General features: G+C 39.0%; 1 protein-coding gene across 11 annotated transcripts in view; it reads left to right on the top strand.

Moving 5' to 3' along the window:
• BBS9 (Bardet-Biedl syndrome 9) overlaps nt 1-23490 on the top strand; it is a 378994-nt gene that overhangs the window by 80634 nt on the left and 274870 nt on the right. For 10 of the 11 annotated variants that reach the window (XM_036246696.1, XM_036246699.1, XM_036246695.1 and 7 more), the window contains 2 exons: nt 6559-6733; nt 21135-21219. In XM_036246696.1, coding sequence (XP_036102589.1) covers nt 6559-6733; nt 21135-21219 — 260 coding nt within the window. Of the gene's footprint in view, nt 1-1168; nt 1372-6558; nt 6734-21134; nt 21220-23490 lie in introns of those variants that run through there. The other variant, XM_036246700.1, reaches the window with a different exon arrangement.

Genomic DNA, 23490 nt, shown 5'->3' with positions numbered 1-23490 from the left:
AAAGTTCCTATGAAAATGAGACACATTAAAATGTCAAAAGGCAAGTTCATAGGAAGAGTTAGTAGGTAGACCCAATTTTTATTTTCTTGAGTTTTAAAGTAATTAGTTTCATGAAGTTATTTATTGGGGTAACACTTGAATAATAGTTGAAAATTTGTGTAATTTTTCCCTGGTAGTATTTTAAAATAATAGCTATTTAGCTCAACACATGTATTCTATTTATTGATTTACTCTGTTTGCTTTGGGCTTTAAATTTTATTTATTTATTTATTTATTTATTTATTTATTACTAAGGTTTTAGACTGAGAGTCTACTTGAATACTACATTATTATCAGGCACGGGTTATTCAAATAAAATAGAATATGAGGAAGAGAATCATAAAGAAGCTAGCTATTTCTTATTCAGTTAATTACCAATTATTAATTATTATTATTATTATTATTTTTATCCTCGCCCGAGGACATTTTTCCATTTTTTTTTTGTTCAGATAGAGCGGGGGAGAGAGAGAGAGAGAGAGAGAGAGAAACATCGACGTGAAGGGACACATCGAGTGGCTGCCACCCGCACGACCAACCAGGGCCGGGGACAAACTGCAACCGAATTATGTGCCCTTAGCGGGAACCGAACCCGGGTCTCTCCGGACCGCAGGCCGACGCTCTAACCACTGAGCCAAACTGGCCAGGGCCCAATTATTAATTATTAAGCATAATACAATTGCATCATGAATCTCAAAACAATGGTGGTTGTTTCATTTGCATGATGAATGAGTGAAAAAGTGCAAAAATGATACTTAATGACAAATTCCCAATCCTGCAAGCTCAAGAAATCCATCTACCATTTGTTTTTAAGTGTGTGTTGAAATTCTGCTCTGAACATTTTTATGTCCTTGCTCATAGCAAACACGTTGTGTCATTTTTGAGTTAGATTTGCAATAAAGATTAATGAGTTAGTGTTTCAGTTTTTATGTAACAACAACAACAGAAATGTTTCCGAGCCTGTGTAAAACCAGCGGAAGTACCACAGACTTTTGGACTCTTCTGTTCCTATGTATCAGTCTCTTGATGCTTCCTGTCTGCCTTTTTGACTACCTATACAGCTGTTTTTCATGTGTTTTTCAGACTTGGAGGAAGACCAAGTATTTTTGACAGCTGCACACTGAACTGCAATATATGCTTGGCCACAGGTCACGTTTGCATTTCTTCACTTGTATTTGTGCTCATTGTGTAAAAGAAATACGAGCGCAGAGGGATTCAGAAAACATGCGGTGTGCTGAGTAATGGTGATCTTCTCTTATGTGTGCCTGCCGCTCCACCTACTCTGCCGCATCGATTCCACAGGAGGAAGAAGACAGCAGACAAATGGAGGAAATGGTATTCAGGACCAAACCTCCATGGGGCCCTCGTTACTATAATCATGAATGATGGAAGATGCTCTGGATCATGCATGGGAGAAAGGACTGGGCAGGCTCACAGGCACACTGCTCTCTACCATGTTAGTGAAGAGACTCCGGTTCAGTGGAGAAAACTGTTACTCTAGCAGCCAGTTCAATATGTGATTGATTTCCAGTTCATGCATATGCATCAGGATAAAGCTTTGACTGCATGATATTTTAACACCAGGAAATGAGACACTGTTTAATAAATATTCATTTCATGAGGCTACCATAATGGAACTTTCCTGCCTTCACCCCCCGGTCCCACAGGCATCAACAATTTTCTTTGCCTTTGAAAATGAAAAATACCGATTTCCAAAATCCTTTCAAACCTGTTTTGGTAGATTTTTCTCCAATTGTTCCTAGAACTTACAAATCAAATGGTTATTTTTTTCTCTCGTCATGGTCTTAACCAATTGGATAAACATCCAGATTTAAAATTCTGATGAAATCTTCCTAATTATTTCAACGTTAAAAGATATTTTTTGTCTGTATAGTTTACACATACATTTTGAAGAAGCATCATTAAGATATTGTCATCTTTTTGATCAGTTGCTTTTACTTTTCAGGCCCTGTTGGTAAAACTTGATCCATTCACTGGATCAAGTCTAACTGCCTCCGCATGTTTTTCTATGTTCCTTTTCTCTCCCAGAAAATTCCTCTACTTTTACCTTTGACTCCTATTCATTCCACCTACCCTTCTCAGTCTCAGTACGTCCTACCTTTATCAGGAAACCTTTCCCACGAAGTTCACTGTCATTAAGCTCTTTGATTTTCTGTAGTACTTAGTCTGTTTCACCTCATTTAGATTGTCTGTTAATTTGTGTTATTTTAAAAAATGGATTTTGTGTGGTATAACAGAGCCTCCTGGAGACCATGCATGGCATAATGGAGCCAGATGGTGTCCGATTTGAGTATAGCATCGTCATTTTCTAACTTTTTGGCATTCGGCAAATTATTTAAACTTTGTGGGTTTCAGTCTTCTTAAGTGTAGAATGGTACAATTGTCCACCTGCTGGAGTTATTAGGAGATCATAGCTAATAGGCTAGATAAATGTTTATTTTAGCTCAAAGGCAGGAATATAACAGGTGCTCAGTAAATGGCATTAGCAGTGACTATTGCTGTTGGTCTGTGTTTCTTACAGCTCCCAAGGTAATCTTGGAGCTGAGCACGTGGGAAGGTAGCACTGGGTGTGGTTCACGGCTGGGTCACTGAAATAGCTCCTGAAATCCCATCACTTTTATGGAGGCTTTTCATGGCTTCTCTGGACTGTTCTTTCTGTCCCCATTATCTGTGAGGGGAGCCTCTGGTATGTGTTCTGAAGTGGCTTCCAAAACAGTGATTTGAAAGATTTATTTATTTATTTTTGAGTAATGTTTTGGCTTGATCCCTGCATTTTTCTAAACGTCAGCAGCCAGGATCGTAATAAATAAAGCACTTACTTCCAATGCAGTGTGTGAAACCCACAGAACCAACTCTCAGCCCATCGAGCTGAGATGAATAAATTATTTTACCTAGCTTCAGCTCAACACACATTTATCAGTGTATCTCCTGGGTGCCGGGCATTTCGTCATTGTAGGATTTACCGAGATGAACAAAATCGGCTCCAGCCTGTGAACGAGAGATGTGAAAACTGATCATTTCAATTGATAATTAGTTGTAAGGTGGAGGTCTGGAAGGGGTCACAGATGGAGGGTGGTTGAGGGGAAAGAGAAGGCTTCTAGGAAGACATGATCCTCAGCCTGTGATGTCTCTCGGAGGACAAAAGGGATGATCCACTTGACGCAGGGACAGAGACCCAACTCAAAGAAGCTTCAATGTCTATGGGGATTTGTTGCCTGCAAAGTTCACAGGTAGGATCGACTCCAAGTGGGCCTGACACACTGGTCAAACCAGGTCTTCCGTGGCCTGTTTCAACTGTGCCCGTGTAAAAGTCAAGTGGCCTCCGTGATTCCATACCTGACCCTCCTCACACGCTTTTCCCCGAGGGGGAAGAGGAGGTTTTCCTCTATTCAGCTCAGTCTAAGGATTTAGTTTCTCCATTGGCTATAAATTATACCAGTCCCTGAGCCAATCACTGGCTAGATAAACTTATTGGTTTCCATAAGTCAGGACCTACCCTCAAGCTGAGAATAAAGTGAGTCTCAGTCAAACCTCATGGTTACAGCTGAGTGAAGAGGGGGATGGGTGACCAGGAGGCAGCCAGCAAATGTTTCCTAGACGAGCGGAAGAAAAATGAAAGTGTCCTTCAGGGAAAGGTAATGACATAAGCAACAGCAGGGAAGCGTGCCCCGTCACAGTGCGTGTGGGAGACAGCGAGCAGTTCAACACTAATTCAACATGTCATATGAGACTTAGACAATAATTATAGAATAATAAGGATGGTTTATGTAGCACCTGTTGGATCTAGTTTAGTACCTTATTTCATTCGATTCTCACAACTAAGGTAGGTATGCCCTCTTGTCGGTAAAGAAATTTGAGCCCAAGCTCACAGCTAATAATTGGTGGAGCTGAACTCCAACCCACATGGACGGTATATTAAGTACTCTCCTCTGTATTGCCAGAGTTTCAGAAACAAGACCTCATATACCATGCTAAGGAGCCAAGTTTTCTCTGGGGCTCCAGTGTTCTACTTGAGCATGCATCCAATAGCCTCTAGGGCTTGTTAAAAACTGCAGTTGCTGGGTCCTAACACCAGATGTTCTGGCTCAGTAGATCTGGAGTGGGACTCTAGAATCTTCATTTCTTCGAAGTTTCTAAAGGAAGCTGATAGCTGGTGGTCTGGGAGCCCCACTTCGAGGACCACTTGTTTGAGGTCTTTGGGAGACTGAAGATTTGTGATTGAATGATATTCGACATATTGAAATGCTGCTTGGAAATACACATGGTCTCACCTCACATCCTTTAATAATGCAGATATCAAGAGTATATTTGGTTTCAGTAATATCCGTCTTCAAAGGTCAAGGTCATTGCATAAGTGTTTCATTGATTGAATTTCTTTCGTGTCTCTGATTCTTGACTTATTAAAACTGGATTTATCACTCTCCTTCTAGATCTTGCTCAGCTCGTTAATGCTCAGTTCCCCCTGGAGTGTTAAGAAAGAACATTTGTATACAAAAGACATATATTTAAACACTTTATTTTATTGGGCTACATTTTTAGTATGAAAAAATTTAAATATCAGGAAAAGTAACATGGACACTCATTTCCACCATCTAGTCAACAGTTGTGAATGTATGTACATGTGTAGACACATATTTTTTTGATGAGCCATTTTAAGATAAGTTACAGATCTGGTGCCACTTCACCATAAATATCACAGTGCGCACCGCCCAGGAGGAGCGTTCTCTTAGGTAATCACAGTCCCCTGAGCACGCTTGTGGAAGTTAACGGTTCTTAGTGTTATCCAACACGTAGTCATATTCCAGTTCCTGTATCTGCTGGTTTTTTTTGTTTTTTCTTTGGTACCAGGATTCAATCAGGTGAAACTAAATCCTAAAATTTAGCATTGCTAGATGGACCTTTAGGCTCAGATAAATTCTGCTATTTAAATAACAGGTTTGATTGCTTTAATAAAGACCCAACTGAATGATGGCTTAAGTAAGGAAGATGTTTATTTCTGTCCTATTTAACCACCTGGACATCAAGTGGTCCAGGGCTGGTGGGTGAGCTCTGTTGTACGCAGTACGTGGCTCCCGTTGCTAAGGCCTAGATAGCTGCTCCAGCCCTGCCACAGTGCTGGGGAGAGGGGACAGGGGTGCACGCTCGGTCCTTTTAAGGGCATGTTTAGAGGTTGTACATGTCACCTTTGCTCCCATCTATCGGTGAGAACATAATCATGTGATGTGCCTGTATTAGAGGCCTGGAAGAGAAGCTTTTGTTCTGGATGGCCACGGGTCTAGTGATAATTCAGGCATCGAAAGAAAGGGTGACAGCTGGGGCAGCAGGTAGCATCTCTGCCACAAGCTCTGCTTTTTAAGGACTGAGCTATTCAAAACAATATTAATCACTGCAAGTACATTGAGTGATATAGGTCTAGTAATTGCTCCTGCGCTGAGCCCAGAATGTTCCTTTCAAAAAATTATTTTGCAGATGTTCTGTCTTCTTTTTTGCTCAGGTGTAGCTGTCATTGTTGACAGCTGTCTGTCTTCACACTTTTCTAATTTGCTGTTTTCTCTGAGCTGGGGAAGCAGGTAACAATAATCGTCGTCATAAAGCTGTGGCGTATTGTGCGTTCTGTCCAGGTGGAGACTTGTACATCTTATCTCTGACTCTGGAACTCTTGTACAGAAACAGTTGTTTTACAAATGGGGAGGCTGAAGCCCCTGGGATATCAGTAACCTGATTCTGAGAACTACATTGTTAGAACCATAATATATATTAGTGAAAAATACTAATCAATGATTACCCTGAACTATAGACTGGTTTTGAAGTGTCTTCTACTACCGGTCTACGAGTATTTACTATGAAGTCCACTGTTTTTAAGATATATTGAGATGAAAATGGTGGTATTTTCTGTGATACTATAGTATCCCTAACCCAAGAAAGATCTAGTTGTGATAACTTTCCATGTTCTGCTAGTGTGATTATATAGGGAAGAAATGTCAGAGAACAATCAAGCTACTCATTAAAGGAATAATAAAAGGCCAGTCCCCTAATTAATTTGTCATCTCCAATCCATACTTACCATCTATGGTAAGTCCTGTAATAACAATTCCATATTACCTTGGGTGTCGATGCTGATATAGTACACTTAAAGTATGAAGAAAATTGGCCTTATGCAGATCAGTTGTTCTATTTCTGATTTTGGGGAAAATGATATCTTGCAAAGAGTCATGACTGTTCTTAGGGATTATCTTCAGCTAAAGATTTTAGCACACAGTTAATGAAAATAAATGTATTTAAAATTATAGGCATCTGAATCCTTTAAAAATTAGGAAACGTGTGTATATATGCTGATATATGATGATCCGATAGCTTCATCAGTTTGTAATTTAAAGTTTGAATTGCTCATTTTGCCCCCTGGGGTAAACAATGAACTATGACATATTTGTGGCGGGTAGTGATGATTATAACCATTATATTTAAGAATAGGACACCCAATTTTCTCTCATTCTTCTTTAGGTCGAGATTTAATTTGTATCCAGTCCATGGATGGGATGCTGATGGTGTTTGAGCAGGAAAGCTACGCTTTTGGGAGGTTCCTCCCGGGCTCTCTTCTGCCCGGCCCTCTCGCCTACAGTGCGCGGACCGACTCCTTCATCACAGTCTCCTCCTGCCGACAAGTGGAAAGTTACAAGTACGTTTGGACGTCCAGTCTTTGAAATCACGGCTTTTGCTGTGTATGTTGCTGAGTCATTCTTTTCTACAAAGAGCTTGAATATCACAAATGAAGAAGAGCCTTTTCTTTTTTTTTATAAAACGTAATTGTGGTGAGTTAGAGCAGCGATTTTCAACCTGTTTGCCGGGGCACACTTGGTGAGCCCCATGAATTTTTAAAACAGGAGAACCGACCTCTTTCCCCTTAGATTGCCAAATAAAAAAATGACAACAGTCAACACAACAGTAGCCATCCGATGTGAATGAATCAAAATTATACCTATTTTTTTTTGTCAGATCAGCAAAAAATATATTTTTTGGTGTGCTGCAGAATTCTAGTGATTATTTTATATGTGCTAGGGACGAAAAGGCTGAGACTCACTGACCTAGGGGTGCTGTTTGCATGTGGTAGAATATTTGGGGGGCAGTCGAGTGCAGAGGCCGAGAGGAGGGCTGTGCAGCGAGGCAGACCTGGACTGGAATCATGGCTTTGCTGCTCACAGCTGTTTCATCGTCATTGTCCTTGTCCTGGCTGTAAAGGCATAATAGTGGTTATTTGAAAGAGAAAGAACTCATGCACACCCATGACACTTTGGTGACTGTGTGGGGGAGGGGGGAGGCTGAAGAGGGTATATGGGGGATAAATGGGGGGAAAAATAATGCCCTGTTTGGTTTGGCTCAACGGTTAAAGTGTCAACCCTTGGACCAAAGGGTCAAGGGTTCGATTTCTGGTCAAGGGCATGTGCCTGGGTTGCAGGTTGGATCCCTGCCCCAGTTGGGGTTCTGTGGGAGGCAACCAATCGATGTATTTCCTTCCACTCTATCTGAAAATCAATGGAAAAATATCCTCAGGTGAGTATTAACAACAACAACAAAATAAAATAAAGGGGAAAAAACCCATACAATAAAAACAATGGCTATTTGACAAGTTTTTTTTCAAGGATTAAATGTATGTCAAGTTGCCATAGCAAATGTTCAATAACTGTTGGGACTGTTCCCTGAATTATAAATAATAAAACACAGTGTCAGTGAAAAAGACCTGATACAATGATGCATATATGGAATTATTTTGTGACAAACAAAGAACGTGTATGCACATAGGAAGAATACTGGCAAGAAATAGAAGTGTTGTTATGAGTGTTTATGAAAGAACAATTCATAAGTGAAGTATGAAAATGACCCTGTGAGAGTAGTTTATACTTTTTGTAGAAATCCTTATTGATTTTGTTGACTTTGGTTTAGAGAGACCTTTTTGTCCTCTACCAGCTACATTTCGATAAAAATTAAGGCTTTGAGTTTCGGAGGGTGTGTTTTTTGTCGGAAGGGAGAATGTTGAAAAGAAAATCCATTCTAGGAAAAGGAATGGACTTGGAGACTTACAGTAACTTCAGTCACTTTTTTGTTGTTATCTTACTGATGGCATCAGTTAGAACTTCAAGTGTCTAAGCAACACTTCATTGTAGTTTTTCGGTATTATTTTTGGCTGCCCGTTTTCCCCAAGGCCGGAAGAAAATATAAATTAATCAGACAACAAGCTGTAAATTCTTGCCTCCAAGTTTCAATACCGTGTATGTAGCAAGGTAATGCAGAACTCTGAGAAAAGGCAAATGTTTGTGACTAAGCAGAAGTGAGCTGAAGGAGGCAGTCTGTCATTATGTCACATTCCTCCTGTAACTCCTGTGGCTCTCGTCCAAAGGAGATGGACGAACTGTGGCATTGCTACTGGTAATAAATAAAATATAGTTATCTTGAGAGGTTGAGAAAAGTATCTGTATAATACATTCAAGCCTGTCAAAACTTAAGCAATATTGAGATCTGCTTTTCAGCTTTCCGCCCAGGCCTGTGTCTCAACTCTTGCCAAGCAGTGATGCTGGCAGTACTACCCAGGGGTCACAGCACGGGGATTTGAACGCTCCATGACTTACTCGTTGAAATATGTGCATAGGAATCGATTTGGTAATAACTCCAGGAGTCATTGGACGAGGGAGCAATGTGTAGGTTTCCTTAATGTGTAAATTTAATCCCAGAAGCTCACACTGTTTTAACTGTGGTGATTCAACATACCAATCTATTAAATTCATCTCCATCTAGGACTGAAAAATACACACTTTTTATGTGGGTCTTTTATAATGGTAAACATGCATGGGATAGGTGATTATTGTGAAATGATGATGATCAAGAGGGCTTATAACATTAAATAGCATGTTGTATTTATATGTGCTTTCAAGTTTAATAGATAAAATTAAATGATAATCACAGGTGCAATTTAGGATGGGAAAAGCATGAAAACTGCAGATTCTTTTGAGACTTCACTAAATATACTTATAACCAGTTAATAGAATGTAATCAGTTAGTATAAAAAGCTTTAAAGACAGAATTCATTTTTTTTCTGAGTTTAATCTTCAAACTTTAATGAAAATGGAAAAAAGTTAAATTAGATCTGACAAAGAAAAATAAAAATGATCAAGGTTTAGAAGAGATAAGAAAACATGGTAGATATTTAAGAAACAGTTTCACTTATAAAAATTAACTAAGAATCCAGCCGGTGTGGCTCAGTGGTTGAGCATTGACCCATGCACCAAGAGGTTGCTGGTTCAATTCCTGGTCAGGACACATGCCCAGGTTGTGGGCCTGATCTCCAGTAGGGGGCATGCAGGAGGTGGCCAATTGATGTTCTCTCTCATCAATGTTTCTATCTCTCTCTCCCTCTCACTTCCTCTCTCTCTAAAATCAATAAAGGAAAAAAAATTAAAAAAAAAACAACTAAGAATTTTGACAAAATGTTTCTAACAAGAAAGTTTGTAGGAAAATCGTTTTAAATCATAGGGGAAAACAATTAAAAACAACCCAAGGAGTCAAAATAGGAGATCAGATAGTTAAACATTTATATATCATTTTTATTTTTGATACTGATGTTTAATTACTTGACAACAAGTAATTAGTCTGTGGGTCTCAGACTTCAGTGTGCATAGAATCACCTGGGAAGCTTGTTATAAAATGCACATTTTCAGATTCCCAATCCCTAATACTCTAGATTTTGATTTAGTAATTTTGGGAACAGTCCCAGAAATTGTCATTGCAAATACACACTCCAGGTAGGATTCTAATTCAGAGACACATGTTGAGTGTTGCTTTTCTTTGGAAGTGAGAGAATTGTTTGCCTTTTTTGGAGAAGGTAGCTTAGATACCATTATTCTCTTGGCCATATTTATTAAGACCTTGAATCATTTTTAATTCTCTTTTTCTTGTCAAAATTATTTAGTTAGTAAATTCTGATCTTTCTCCTTTTTTCTCTCTCTCTCATTCGTCCCTTGCTTCTGTTCCCACTGGCGTTGAGGCCTCGGTCTTTTCGCTTGGATTTTTGGTCTTCTTACCTCTAGATTTTAGGGTCCTTCTTATAACCATCTTTTTAAAACACAATTTTAAAATTCTTTAAGCCAGAATTTTTGTTTCCCATTAAAAACTCCAAAATTTTATTTTAAAAAAGGGGAATTTATTGGGGTAATATTGGTTAATAAAACTATATAGGTTTCAGGGGTGCAATTCTATAATACATCATCTGAATATTATATTGTGTGTTCATCACCTCCAGTCCAAACTTTCTTATATTGACTTTTAGTGCCCTTTATAACCCAGTCCCATTTTACCGCTTTTATGTTGACTTTCAGATTTGGAAGGGACGTTTAAAGTTAACTGGTTCAACTAGCCTCCTTTTTTCACCTCCTAGATACATTTTTGCCGGGAACACCGATTTTTGCACAATATCATATATTGCCTTCTTGTATTGTGCTGAGATGTTCCAGAGGATGTCTTGCATTTTCAGGTTCCTGAGAGCAGAATCTGTCTTAAATATCTGGTCACTGATGGAATAATTTGGTTTACTGGTTCAATCATTCATTCAGAAAACATTTTTCAAGAGGCTTCTATTTGCCTCAGACTGTGCAAAGTACAGGAAATGCAAAGTCAAATAAGACCTGTCTCTTGTCCTCAAGCAGTATGTAAGCAAGTGTGGGAGGTAGCAAATCAATTGACTGTTTCAGTTCATTGTGGTACAGGGTATAGGAGAACTGGGCACAGCTACTGAGGAGGCCTACAGGTGAGACCTTTAAAAAAAAGTGTTGAATGTAGGGAGAGGCTCCCTGAAGAAGTATATGTATTTGTCATACGTTTTATTTTTCTCTCCTCTATGCTCTACACTTCCCTGCGCTCCTACAGTGGCCCCTAGTCCACTGTAAGGAGATAATAAACTTTGTCTCCTCTCTTACTCAGGTTGTACTCTATCTGAAATATTCTTCCTTCCTTCTGTGCACATGAAATCACATCTGGAAGCCTCCCTGCTCCCCTCTATTTTTTCTGTGACTTGGCTTTAAGTAACATCTCCTTCTTCTCAATTTAGAGTAGGTTTTCACAAGGACTGTTCATGCTTTCATTGCTATTACGTATTTGCTTGTTTATCTTCTTGACTGGGCTAGGTGATCTTTGATGGCAGGGATTTTGTATCCTCTGAAGTGCCCAGCACTGTACCTTGTTGAAAGGACGTGTTTAAGAAGAACTTGAAGGAGGAGTGAATGTTTGTAAAGAATGTTTCTATTTTGTTACCGGCTTCTTTTGATGAAAATGATTCTCTCTGGCACAATCAAGAATGTTTAGCTGCAGCTGAAAAGGAACAATGTACGGCTCTGTATCCTCGAGCTTTCCATTTCTAGCCGAGTTCTCCGAGTTAAATATCAAGGTTCCAAAATCTCTTGTTATCCTTTGAGGTGCCAACAATGTTTCATTGGAAAATAAATGATTTTGGAGGGTTTACTTTTGTGCTCTGTGACACCTCCATCCATATTTTAGTTACTTGCTGCTGTTTTTACGATGTGATACAGAAGAGCACTAAATTATGTGGTTGAGTTTGTCATTGGTGCTCCACAGGACCCATTAAGCATTTGTGGCTTTTTGGGCCAAAAAGCACCACTGTTCACCTGAACGTGCTGTATTTGTGATTATTGCCTCTCTGTTCTGAGAAACATGTATGATACTCTTTCATGGAATCTTATTACATTGAGCCAGCTTATTCTTCAGCAGTCTCAACAAGGGAATCTTATTCTTTAGCTTATATCACTGAATACTTGAATGGTAAGAAAAAATTCAAGTGTTTTCTTTATTTCAGAATTTCCAAGTCTGCTTGGAATTCTTTGGTTTTGGAAATAAATTTCCATGTACATTATTGGTCACAGTTAAGAAGATTTAAGGAAGAACCATAAAATAGATGCTATCATAAGTTTGTCATCATCTAAATTTACTGTCAGCTACATTTAGTAATAAAATACTCTTCTAAGTCATCTTCCAGGAAGAGAAATGATCTGGATTTGGAAATCAGGAGTCAATTTTGGCCGTGTCTCTGCCTGTGTTTTGATGTTAATGAGGCCACTTTAGGGGCTCACTTATTCCTCAAATGAAATAATAACTCTTTGTAGTTATATGGGAAACTTCAAATGGCTCAGAAGCTTTGGATTTTTGCAATAACCTCATTAATATCTATTATCATCCTCTGGTAGGTTGGTGTCTGCAGGAAACTAAGCACCTATATAACCGATTGTCTAAGGTTAGATCCATAGCAGGACCAGCTCTGAACTCCTGGTCTAGTCACCAGTGCTCACTGTTTCTGTTACCATGAACTGGGGAGTGTAATGCAATCCTATTTGGAGGTTGGAATGTGAGGTCTAATTATTTGGCACTTTTGGAGACGTAGGCGGTTTGAAAGTTAGTCTCAGCTGGTATGGAGACATTTGCTGCAGCTGCTGATGGGCTTTTTTTAGCATGGTTTTACAAGGTTGAGATCTTCACCCTCCTACCTATTTTGTCTCATTTCCCATGACTCAGTCTTCCCTGCCATGCATCTCTCCTAAACTCCTGTCGAGGCCTTTCATGTCTCTCTTACCGCTGCATGCCTTTGCATGTGCTGTTTGCTTTGCCATAGGCTTTCACCTCTTTCCTGGCATGATGAGTTCTTTAAAATGTGGCTTTCTCCTCCCGAAACTATACCAAGAACATATCTATTCTTCCACTTCAGTTTCTGGTTCTGCCACCGTGTTCCCCTGGTATACCTTCTGTTAGTACAGGGCGTTCTAAGCTGTACTCATTTGTTTGTATATGAATATTCACTACTTTGGGAGGTCCCAATGGATAATAGACTATGAGTTGTTTTTCCCATTGTCAATGCTTGTATTAGACCCCTGCTATATGTTTATTGAATGAGTGAAATTCATACACATTAAGTTTTCATATGAACTATAAGACTGATCTCTATGAATGCCTCACCATAATTTTATTTATTTTTTATTTTATTGTTGATAGTATTATAGATGTCCCCCAATTGTCCCCCTTACCCCCCTCCTTCCACTCCCCCCCCCAGGCCTTCACCACACTATTATCTGTGCCCATTGGTTATGAATATATGTATATGAGTTCTTTGGTTAACCTATTCCCATCCACCCCTACCCTGAGATACATCAGTCTGTTCCATGCTCAAATCTATCTTAATTTATAGTCATTCTGCCTCCAACTGGAATTGGAGGCTTGTTACAAATGAAATATTTCTGATTTAGTAGGATGGTTTAAGAGCTGGTATATGATATTGGAATACCAGTGTACATCTCATGCTTATGTAGATATCACACATGGCCTTCATTCAGGTCCTAGATGTTCATACAATCAGACATCTTTCTCTTAGACAACATGAAGTGTCTGAATATATATTTTCCTCTTAGCTATGGAAGAACAATGCAAGGAGTTTTGATTCAATAGGAAGGAAAAGAATATATGAGTCTGACATTTCTTCATTTAGAGTAGGATTACTACTCTAATATACTATTAGTTAATAGGAAACCAGAAAATTTAAACTTTCTTGGCTAAATTAATCATTACTAGATTGAATAATATTGACAATCCATTTTAAAGACTGATTTGAGAGGAGATTCCAAAATAGCGGCAGAGGGAACGGAAGCTGCACAGACCGTCTCCCAGAACCAAACTGGAATTACAACTAAAACACAGACAAATTGACAGGAAAACGCAACGGAAAAGCAGCTTGCGAGGACCATATAACCAGGGACACTGACTAGATCCCGGTAGGCTTGCGAAGGTGCGAGATGGGGGCTGGGAGCCCACGGTCGGCAGCTCGGCAGCGGCCTTAGCTGGGAGCAGCGCCCTCGGGTCACACTCCCAGGCGGCTCCACAGCGCAGCCGGGACAGAGGCTGAAACAGCCACAGCCACTCACCTTGGGCTCCGGCAGAGGGAGGGCAGACTGGACTGGAACTGTGTGGGGACGCTCGGGATTTGGAGGGCGCTCAGAGCTTTTGCTGAGTTGCGGCCACACAGGATGGTGGCCATATTGCTCCTTCCCAGGGCTCTGAGGACAGGTAGCAGCCCCTCTCTCGGTGATCCAACCCCACCCTGTGCCCACTGAAATGGAAATTGAGGTTCACGAACAACCAGCATCTGACCCACCCTCAGGAAATCTCCTTACGCTGAGCACCTGAGGGAGTTTTTCAATCAACTGACAACCCAAAACTCTTAAAGTAACCTGGACTGCTAGCCTCTAGGCAAAAAGCTAGAGGATAATAGTACCATTCCTGGGCGAGCAACTCTAACCAGGAAAGTAAGACTTGAGAGTGGTGTTTAACGTGGATCCTCCCTCGCTCATCTAAACCCAGGAGAGGGAGCCACAAACAGCAGAACACCAATATCCACAGGGAAAACTTGACAGGCTCCAAAGCCTACTGTGATAGCCAAAATGGTGAAACACAGAAACTAAAGCCAAATGAAAGAACAAGAGACCTCCACCAAATATGATATCAATGTGGAGCAGTTAGGCAAGTTAACAGAGCTAGAATTCAGAGCCATGATCTTGAGGAAGCTCAACAGCATGAGTAAGAACATAGAGATGCTGAAAATAAACCAATTGTAAATTAAAAACCACTAAGAAGAGATCAAGAGCGACATATCAAAAATAAAGAACACATTGGAAGATCTAACGAGCAGAGTAGAGGAAACTGAAGACCGGATCAGTGAATTAGAAGACAGGGTAGAAAAAATCAACCAATCAGAAAACCAAAAAGAAAACACAATTAAAAAACAGGAAGACAGCTTAAGAGAACTGTGGGACAACTGGAAACGTAATAATATTCGCATCATAGGAGTCCCTGAAAAAGAAGAAAATGAGCAAGCTTAGAGAATATATTCAAAGAAATAAGAAATAGTGAGAGAAAACTTCCCTAATTTGGTGAAGGAAGAAGGCATTCAAGTTCAAGAAGCACAGAGAGCCCGAAGTAAGAAGAACCCAAACAGGCTCACACCAAGACACAGAGTAATCAAAATGCCAAAAATTAAAGACAAAGAGAGAATCCTAAAAGCAGCAAGAGATTAGCAACAGGTAACCTACAAAGGAACCCCCATAAGGCTCTCAGCTGACTTTTCACAAGAAACACTACAGGCCAGAAGGGAATGGCATGAAGTAATCAAGGTCATGAAAAACAAGGATCTGAATCTAAGACTATTCTACCCAGCAAGACTGTCATTGAAAATAGAAGGTCAAATAAAGAGCTTCCCAGACAAAAAAAAGGCTAAGAGAATACATTTGCACCAAACCAGCACTATAAGAAATGTTAAAAGAACTGCTGTAATTAGTAGAAGAAATAGGAAGAAAAATATAACCAAACTAAACAAAAATGGCAATAAATAAGTACATATCAATAATCACCTTAAATGTAAATGGATTGAATGCTCTGATAAAAAGACACAGAGTAGCTGATTGGATAAGAAAGCATGACTCATTTATATGTTGTTTACAAGAGACCCACCTCACAACAAAAGACTCACATAGGTTGAAAGTGAAGGGATGGAAAAAAATCTTCCAAGCAAACAAAGGAAAAAGAAGCTGGGGTAGCAATACTCATATCTGATAAAATAGATTTCAAAATGAAGGCCACAACTAGAGACAAAGAAGGCCACTACATAATATTGAAAGGATCTATCCAACAGGAAGATATAACCTTGATAAACATATATGCACCCAATACAGGAGCACCAACATATATTAAAAATTTTCTGGAGGACTTCAAAGAAGATTTTGACAGTAATACAATCATAGCAGGGAACTTCAACACCCTGTTGACACCACTGGATAGATCCTCTAGACAAAAAATCGGCAAGGAAACAGAGACTCTAAATGAAGCACTAGACCAAATGGATTTAATAGATATCTACAGAGAATTACACCCCCAAACTACAGAATTCACATTCTTCTCAAGTGCACATGGGACATTCTCAAAGATAGACCACATGATAGGACACAAACTAAATATAAGTTCAAGAAGATTGAAATCATATCAAGCATCTTCTCAGATCACAATGGCATGAAACTAGAAATCAATTGCAACAAAAACATGCAAAGACATTTGAACACATGGAGGCTAAATAGCATGTTATTACACAATGAATGGGTTACCGAGGAGATCAAGGAAGAAATTAAAAACTTCCTGGAAACCAATGAAAATGAACACACAACAACATAAAATCTATAGGATGCAGCAAAAGCAGTTCTGAGAGGGAAGTTCATAGCACTACAGGCCTACCTCAAGAAACAAGAAAAATTTCTAATCGACTGTCTAACCTCACAACTTAAAGAATTAGAAAGCAAACAAAAAGAAAACCCCAGAGCAAGTACAAGGAAGGAAATAGTAAAGATCAGAGCAGAAATAAATGACATAGAGACCAAGAAAACAATTCAAAGGATCAATGAAACAAAGAGTTGGTTTTTTGATAAGATAAACAAGATTGATGGACCCTTAGCTAGACTCACCAACAAAGAGAGAGAACCCAAATGCACAAAATCAGAAATGAAAGAGGAGAAGTAACAACTGACACCACAGAAATACAAAAAGATCGTTAACAGCTACTATGAACAAATATATGGCAACAAATTCAACAATCTAAGCAAAATGGACAAATTTCTAGAAACACAGTCTCCCAAAACTGGACCGGGAAGAGATAGAAAACTTGAAGAGACCAATAACAACTAAGGAAATTGAAGAGGTAATCAAGACTCTCCCAGCAAACAAAAGCCCAGGCCCAGATGGCTTCATGGGGGAATTTTACTGAACATTCAAAAAAGAACTAACACCCGTTCTCCTCAAACTATTTCAAAAAATTCAAGAAGAAGGAAGACTTCCAAACTCCTTTTATGAGGCCAGCATAATTCTAATTCCAAAACCAGAAAAGGACACTACAAAGAAAGAAAACTACAGGCCAATATCCCTGATGAACACAGATGCCAAAATCCTGAACAAAATAATAGCAAATCGGATCCAGCAATACATAAAAAAAATTATTCACCATGACCAAGTGAGATTCATCCCAGGGATGCAAGACTGGTACAATATTTGCAAATCAAGAAGTGTGATACACCACATAAACAAAATGAAGAATAAAAACCACATGATCTTATCAATAGACACTGAAAAAGCATTTGACAAAATTCAGCATCTATTTCTGATAAAAACGCTCAGCAATGTGGCAATAGAGGGCTCATATCTCGACAGAATAAAGGCCATATATGAAAGATCTACAGCCAACATCATACTCAATGGGCAGAAAGTAAAAACATTTCCCTGAAGAACAGGAATAAGACAGGGATGTCCACGTTTGCCACTCTTATTTAACATTGTACTGGAAGTCTTAGCCACAGCAATCAGACAGGAAGAAAAAATAAAAAGGATTCAAATTGGAAAGGAGGAAGTGAAACTGTCATTAAAAGCAGATGACATGATATTATACATAGAAAACCCTAAAGACTTCATCAAAAATTTACTAGACTTAATAAATGAATTTGGCAAAGTAGCAGGATACAAAATTAACGCCAAGAAATCGACGGCATTCTTATACACCAATGATGAACTCACAGAAAGAAACTGAAAAAACAATCCCATTTACCATCATGGCAAAAAAATTAAGATACCTAGGAATAAACTTAACCAAAGGAATAAAGGACCTATGTACAGAAAACGACAGGATATTGAAAAAAGAAATAGAGGAAGATATAAAAAAGTGGAAGCACATACCTTGTTCATGGATTGGAAGAATTAACATCATTAAAATGTTCATATTATCCAAAGCAATCTATGGATTCAATGCAATCCCCATCAAAATACCAACAACATATTTCACAAAACTAGAACAAATACTTCAAAAGTTCATATGGAACCAAAAAGACCCCAAATAGCCACCGCAATTTTGAAAAAGAAGGACAAAGTAGGTGGGATCACAATACCAGATATCAGGTATAGTGCAGTGACTGTAATCAAAACAGCCTGGTACTGGCACAAGAACAAGCATATAGACTAGTGGAACAGAATAGAGAACCCAGAAATGGTCCCAAGGCAATATGCTCAATTAATATTTGACAAAGGTGGCAAGAGCATACAGTGGAATAAATACAGCCTCTTTAATAAATGTTGTTGGGAAAATTGGACAGCTACATGAAAAATATGAAACTAGACCATCAACTTACACCATACACAAAAATAAACTCAAAATGGATAAAAGACTTAAATGTGACCCGTGAATCCATAAAAATTCTACAAGAAAATGTAGGCAACCAAATTTCGGACATCATGCACAGCAGAATTTTCACTGATACATCACCTAAGGCAACAGAAACAAAGGAGAAAATGAACACACGGGACTACATCAAACTAAAAAGCTTCTGCACAGCAAAAGATACAACCATCAAAATGGAAAGGCAACCCACTCAATGGGAGAACATCATTTTCAATGATACATCAGATAAGGGGGAATTTCCAAAATATATAGAGTACTCATACAGCTCAACAAAAGAAAGACAAAGAACCCAATTAAAAAATGGGCAGAGGAGCTGAATAGACACCTCTCCAAACAGGACATACAAATGACCAAGAGACATATGAAGAAATGCTCAACATCACTAATCATTAGAGAGATGCAAATTGAAACAACAATGAGGTATCACATCACACCTGTCAGAATGGCCGCCATCAACAAATCATCAAACAACAAGTGCTGGCGAGGGTGTGGAGAAAAGGGGACTCTAGTGCACTGCTGGTGGGAATGCAGACTGGTGCAGCCACTATGGAAAATAATATGGTGTTTCCTCAAAAAATTAAAAATTGAACTTCCATTTGACCCAGTGATCCCGCTTCTAGGAATATACCCTAAGTAGCCTGAAACCCCAATCAGAAAGAATATATGTACCCCCATTTTCTTTTCTTTTTTTTTAAATCCTCACCCGAGGACATTTTTCCATTTTTTGTTCAGATAGAGTGGGAGGGAGAGAGAGGTAGAGAAAGAGAGAGAAACATCGATGTGAAGGGACACATCGGAGTGGCTGCCACCCGCACGACCAACCAAGGCCGGGGACAAACTGCATCCGAGGTACGTGCCCTTAGCGGAAACTGAACCCGGGTCTCTCTGTACCACAGGCCGACGTTCCAACCACTGAGCCAAACCGGCCAGGGCTGTACCCCCATTTTCATAGCAGCACTATTTACAGTAGCTAAGATCTGGAAACAGCCCAAGTGTCCATCAGTAAACGAATGGATTAAAAAGCAGTGGTACATATACACAATGGAGTACTATGCAGCTGTAAGAAAGAAAGATCTCTTATCCTTTGAGATGACATGGAGGGATCTGGAAAGTATTATCCTAACTATAACAAGCCAAGCAGAAAAAGACAAATACCACATGATCTCACTTACATATGGAATATAATGAATATAACAGTCTGAGGAATAGGGTTGACCCAGAAACATGGAAGTAGGGTACAGACTGACAACCCTCAGAAGAGGGTGTGGTGGGGGGTGGGAATAGATCAACCACAGAACTTATATGTATGTATGCGTAGCCAACGGACATGGACAACAAAGCCGGGGATGGGGCGAGGGTATGGGGAGGAGGGTGTCAATGGGGTAAAAAAGGAGAAACATCTATAACAAAAACAAAATAAAAAAATAAAGAAATAAAAAAATAAAGACTGATTTGAGCTAAATGTTACTATTGATTTTTTTTTTTTTTTTTTTTTATCCTCACCCGAGGACATTTTTCCATTTTTTGTTCAGGTAGAGTGGGAGGGAGAGAGAGGAACAGAGAGAGAGAGAGAGAAACATCGATGTGAAGGGACACATCGAGTGGCTGCCACCCGCACGACTGACCAGAGCCGGGGACAAACTGCAACCGAGGTACATGCCCTTAGCGGGAACCGAACCCGGGTCTCTCAGGACCGCAGGCTGGCGCTCTAACTGCTGAGCCAAACCGGCCAGGGCTAAATGTTACTATTGAAATAAAAGGTGTAAAATACTTATATAAAGTAATAATGTTCATTATTAAGAACTTATTACAGCCCTGGCCAGTTTGGCTCAGCGGTTAGAGCATCAGCCTGCGGTCCTGAGAGACCCGGGTTCGGTTCCCGCTAAGGGCACGTACCTCGGTTGCAGTTTGTCCCTGGCCCTGGTTGGGTTGTGCGGGTGGCAGCCACTCGGTGTGTTCCTTTCACATCGATGTTTCTCTATCTCTATCTGTTCCTCTCTCTCCCTCCCACTCTACCTGAACAAAAAATGGAAAAATGTCCTCCGGTGAGGATTAAAAAAAAAAAGAACTTATTACATACCAGATAAACTACTAGATTATTGATCTCTGTCTTTATATAAAACTTTATATGTCTGTTACTCTATCAATGAATGTTTGAGTACCTAATGTATACCAGATACTGTACTAGACACTTTATTATTTTAAGTTCCTTTAACAATGCTTGACTTGGAGATTATTATTCCCATTTTCTACATGGGGGAGATAAGATGCAGAGTGTTTAATTTGCCAAAACTTACCTGACTAGTAAGTGATTTAGCTGGGGCTTAGACTCAGTTCTCCTGGGTTCCATAGATTATGTGTCAATAATTTCTGCTACATCTGGCTGTTTTGCATTATTTACATTTTTTTCCTATTTGGTGTTTTGGTGCTAGATCTTTCTTGAATATTATTATTAGTCACATACAATTTTAATGGAATTGCTTTGATAGGTGGCAGAGCTATTTTCCCAATATTGAATTTTGGGACATATGGTTATCATTTCTTGATCATGACATTTTATATAGTCTTATGTCACAGTATCATTCAGTAAGAATTTAATCCTAAATTTTACAGTTTTTAAGACCAAAGGAAAAGTGGTTCATAAGGTTTTAGGTTATGAACTTTATTTCTTTTCTCGATCAGCTTTATTGAGATTATGTGCTTTTTAAAGTTTAAAATAATTTCTACTTTTGAACTCTGAAGTCGCTTACAATTATTTTATTTGTGTAAACAGGTACCAAGTACTTGCTTTCGCAACAGATGCGGATAAAAGACAGGAGTCCGAACAGCAAAAACTTGGTTCTGGAAAAAGACTCGTCGTAAGGCCATTGTTTTAATGTATCAAAGTTTTAGCAATGTTACATTTATTTTATTATTGATTTATTATTTTTTCTTATTTTTCAGTTATAGTTGATATTCAATATTATTTTATATTAGTTCCAGCTGCACAACATAGTGGTTAGACATTTATATAGTTTACAAAGTGATCCCTCGATGAGTCTAGTACCCACCTGGAACCATACATAGTTATTACAGTGCTATTGACTATATTTCCTGTGCTATACCTGGCATCCTGTGACTATTTTGTAACTACCAATTTGTACTTCTTAATCTCTTCACCATTTCCACTCGGTCCCTCACCCCCCTCCCGTCTGGCAACCATTAGTATCTATGAGTCTGTTTGTTTGTTTACTTTATTCTTTAGATCCCACATAGACGTGAAATCATATAATATTTGTCTTTCTCTGTCTGACTTATTTCACTTAGCACAATACCTCTCCTCTCCTCCGGGGACTGATTACACATACATTAGTCTTCTGAAAGTGTCACAGCTCCCAGATTTTATTTTAATTTTATAAAAGTTCTTTTTTCTCTCTATTTCATTTTAGGTAATTTCTACTGCTATGTTTTCAAGGTCACTAATATGTTATTTACTATTTCTCATATTCATTCCCATCTGCTATGGTTTTCATCTCTCCACGTTCAGGTTGGGTGTTTTTTAAATATCTTCTATGTCTCCACTAATCTTTTTGAAGACATAGAATATAGTTATAATAATTGTTTTAATGTCCTTGTTTTCTAATTGTAACATCTGTATCAGTTTTGAGTCAATTTTATTTTATTTATTTATCTCCACATTGTGGGTCTCATTTTCCTGTTTCTTTACATGCTGGTATTTTTTTTTTTTTTTTTTTTTAGGTGCCAGATATAGTCAATTTTACTTTGTTGGGTGCTAGATATTTTTGTATTCCTGTAACTATTCTTGAGCTTCGGCCTGGGAAACTTAGTTCACTTACTTGGAAGAGCTTTGATCTTTTTGAGTCTTGCTTTTAAGTCTTGTCAGGTGAGACCAGAGTAGTGCTCCTTTTGGGGTTGCTTATTCCCCACTCCTTAGGCAGGGTCCTTCTGAGTGCCTTCCCCAGCTCCTGTCGAGTTATCAGGTGTTCCAATCTGCCTGTGGGTAGGCAGTATTCTAGGTCCAGTAATCCTTTCTGGTGATTATTCCCTGGCCTTGGGTAGTTTTCTTACAGGATGTGCTGATAAGTACTCAACTGAATATTCGAGAGCAGTCTCTCCTCTTTGGCATGCTGTCTTATGGATTCTAGCTGTCTTGGTTTCTCTGAACTCTCAGCATTGATCTCCTCAGCCCAGGGAGTCTGCTGGGCTTTGTCTGGGTTCTCCCTCCCTGTGCCAAGTCCTGAAAACTCTCGCACACCTGGAGCAACCATATCACTCCCTGATTTGTTTTCTTTCATTAAGGATTGCTGTCCCTGGTCTAATATCCAGTGCTTTGCAAACTCTTGTTTCATGTGTTTTGTCCATTTTGTGGTTGTTTTAGGTGGGATTCTTTTTTCCTATTGCTCCATCTTGGCTGGAAATAGAAGAATTTTTAAATTATTGTTCATAGTAAATCTCTGTGTTTTTTGAGACTTATTAATTTAGAATGTAGTGAATTTTCCTAAGAGAGTAGCACTTGGTATGTAGTGAATTGAAAGTATTTAATGGCTGGGTCTCAGCCTGCAACCTCAGAGACCTGATTCGCCCGTCCATTCTGAACGAGACGTCCTTCCTCAGAGTCAGGAACGCATCACCCTGAATTACAGACATGATATGTAATGCTAGAATGCCAGCCTATTAAAGTGTACTGAGAAATGTAGCTGCCGTGTGACTGGCATTCATGTCTTATGTCCAGTGGGATATTTTTCATATAGGTAAGCTACACTTGACCCAAAGGTTAATCAAATGATTTCTTGGTGGTCAATCTTTTCTAAATCAGGTTATTTGTTTTCTAGCTGTCAAGCTGTCTGAGTTCCTTATGTATTTTTGGAAAGTAACCCCTTATTGGATACATGGTTTGTAAATATTTTCTCCCGTTCCATAGATTATCCCTTCACTCTGATTGTTTCCTTTGTGTGCAGGAGCTTTTTAGTTTGATGCAATTTCATTTTTTCACCTGTGCTTTTGGAGTCATATCCAGAAGTCATCACCCAGACCAAGGTCAGGAAGCTTTCTCCTATGTTTTCTTTGAATAGTTTTACAGTTTTAGTTCTCATATTTAAGACTTCAATCCTTTTTGAGTTGATTTTTAT

The sequence above is a fragment of the Molossus molossus genome, unplaced genomic scaffold (assembly GCF_014108415.1).
Source record: "Molossus molossus isolate mMolMol1 unplaced genomic scaffold, mMolMol1.p scaffold_m16_p_7, whole genome shotgun sequence".
Lineage (NCBI taxonomy): Eukaryota > Metazoa > Chordata > Mammalia > Chiroptera > Molossidae > Molossus > Molossus molossus.
Note: the sequence above shows the minus strand (reverse complement) of the source record. Positions and strands in the feature narration are given on the sequence as shown.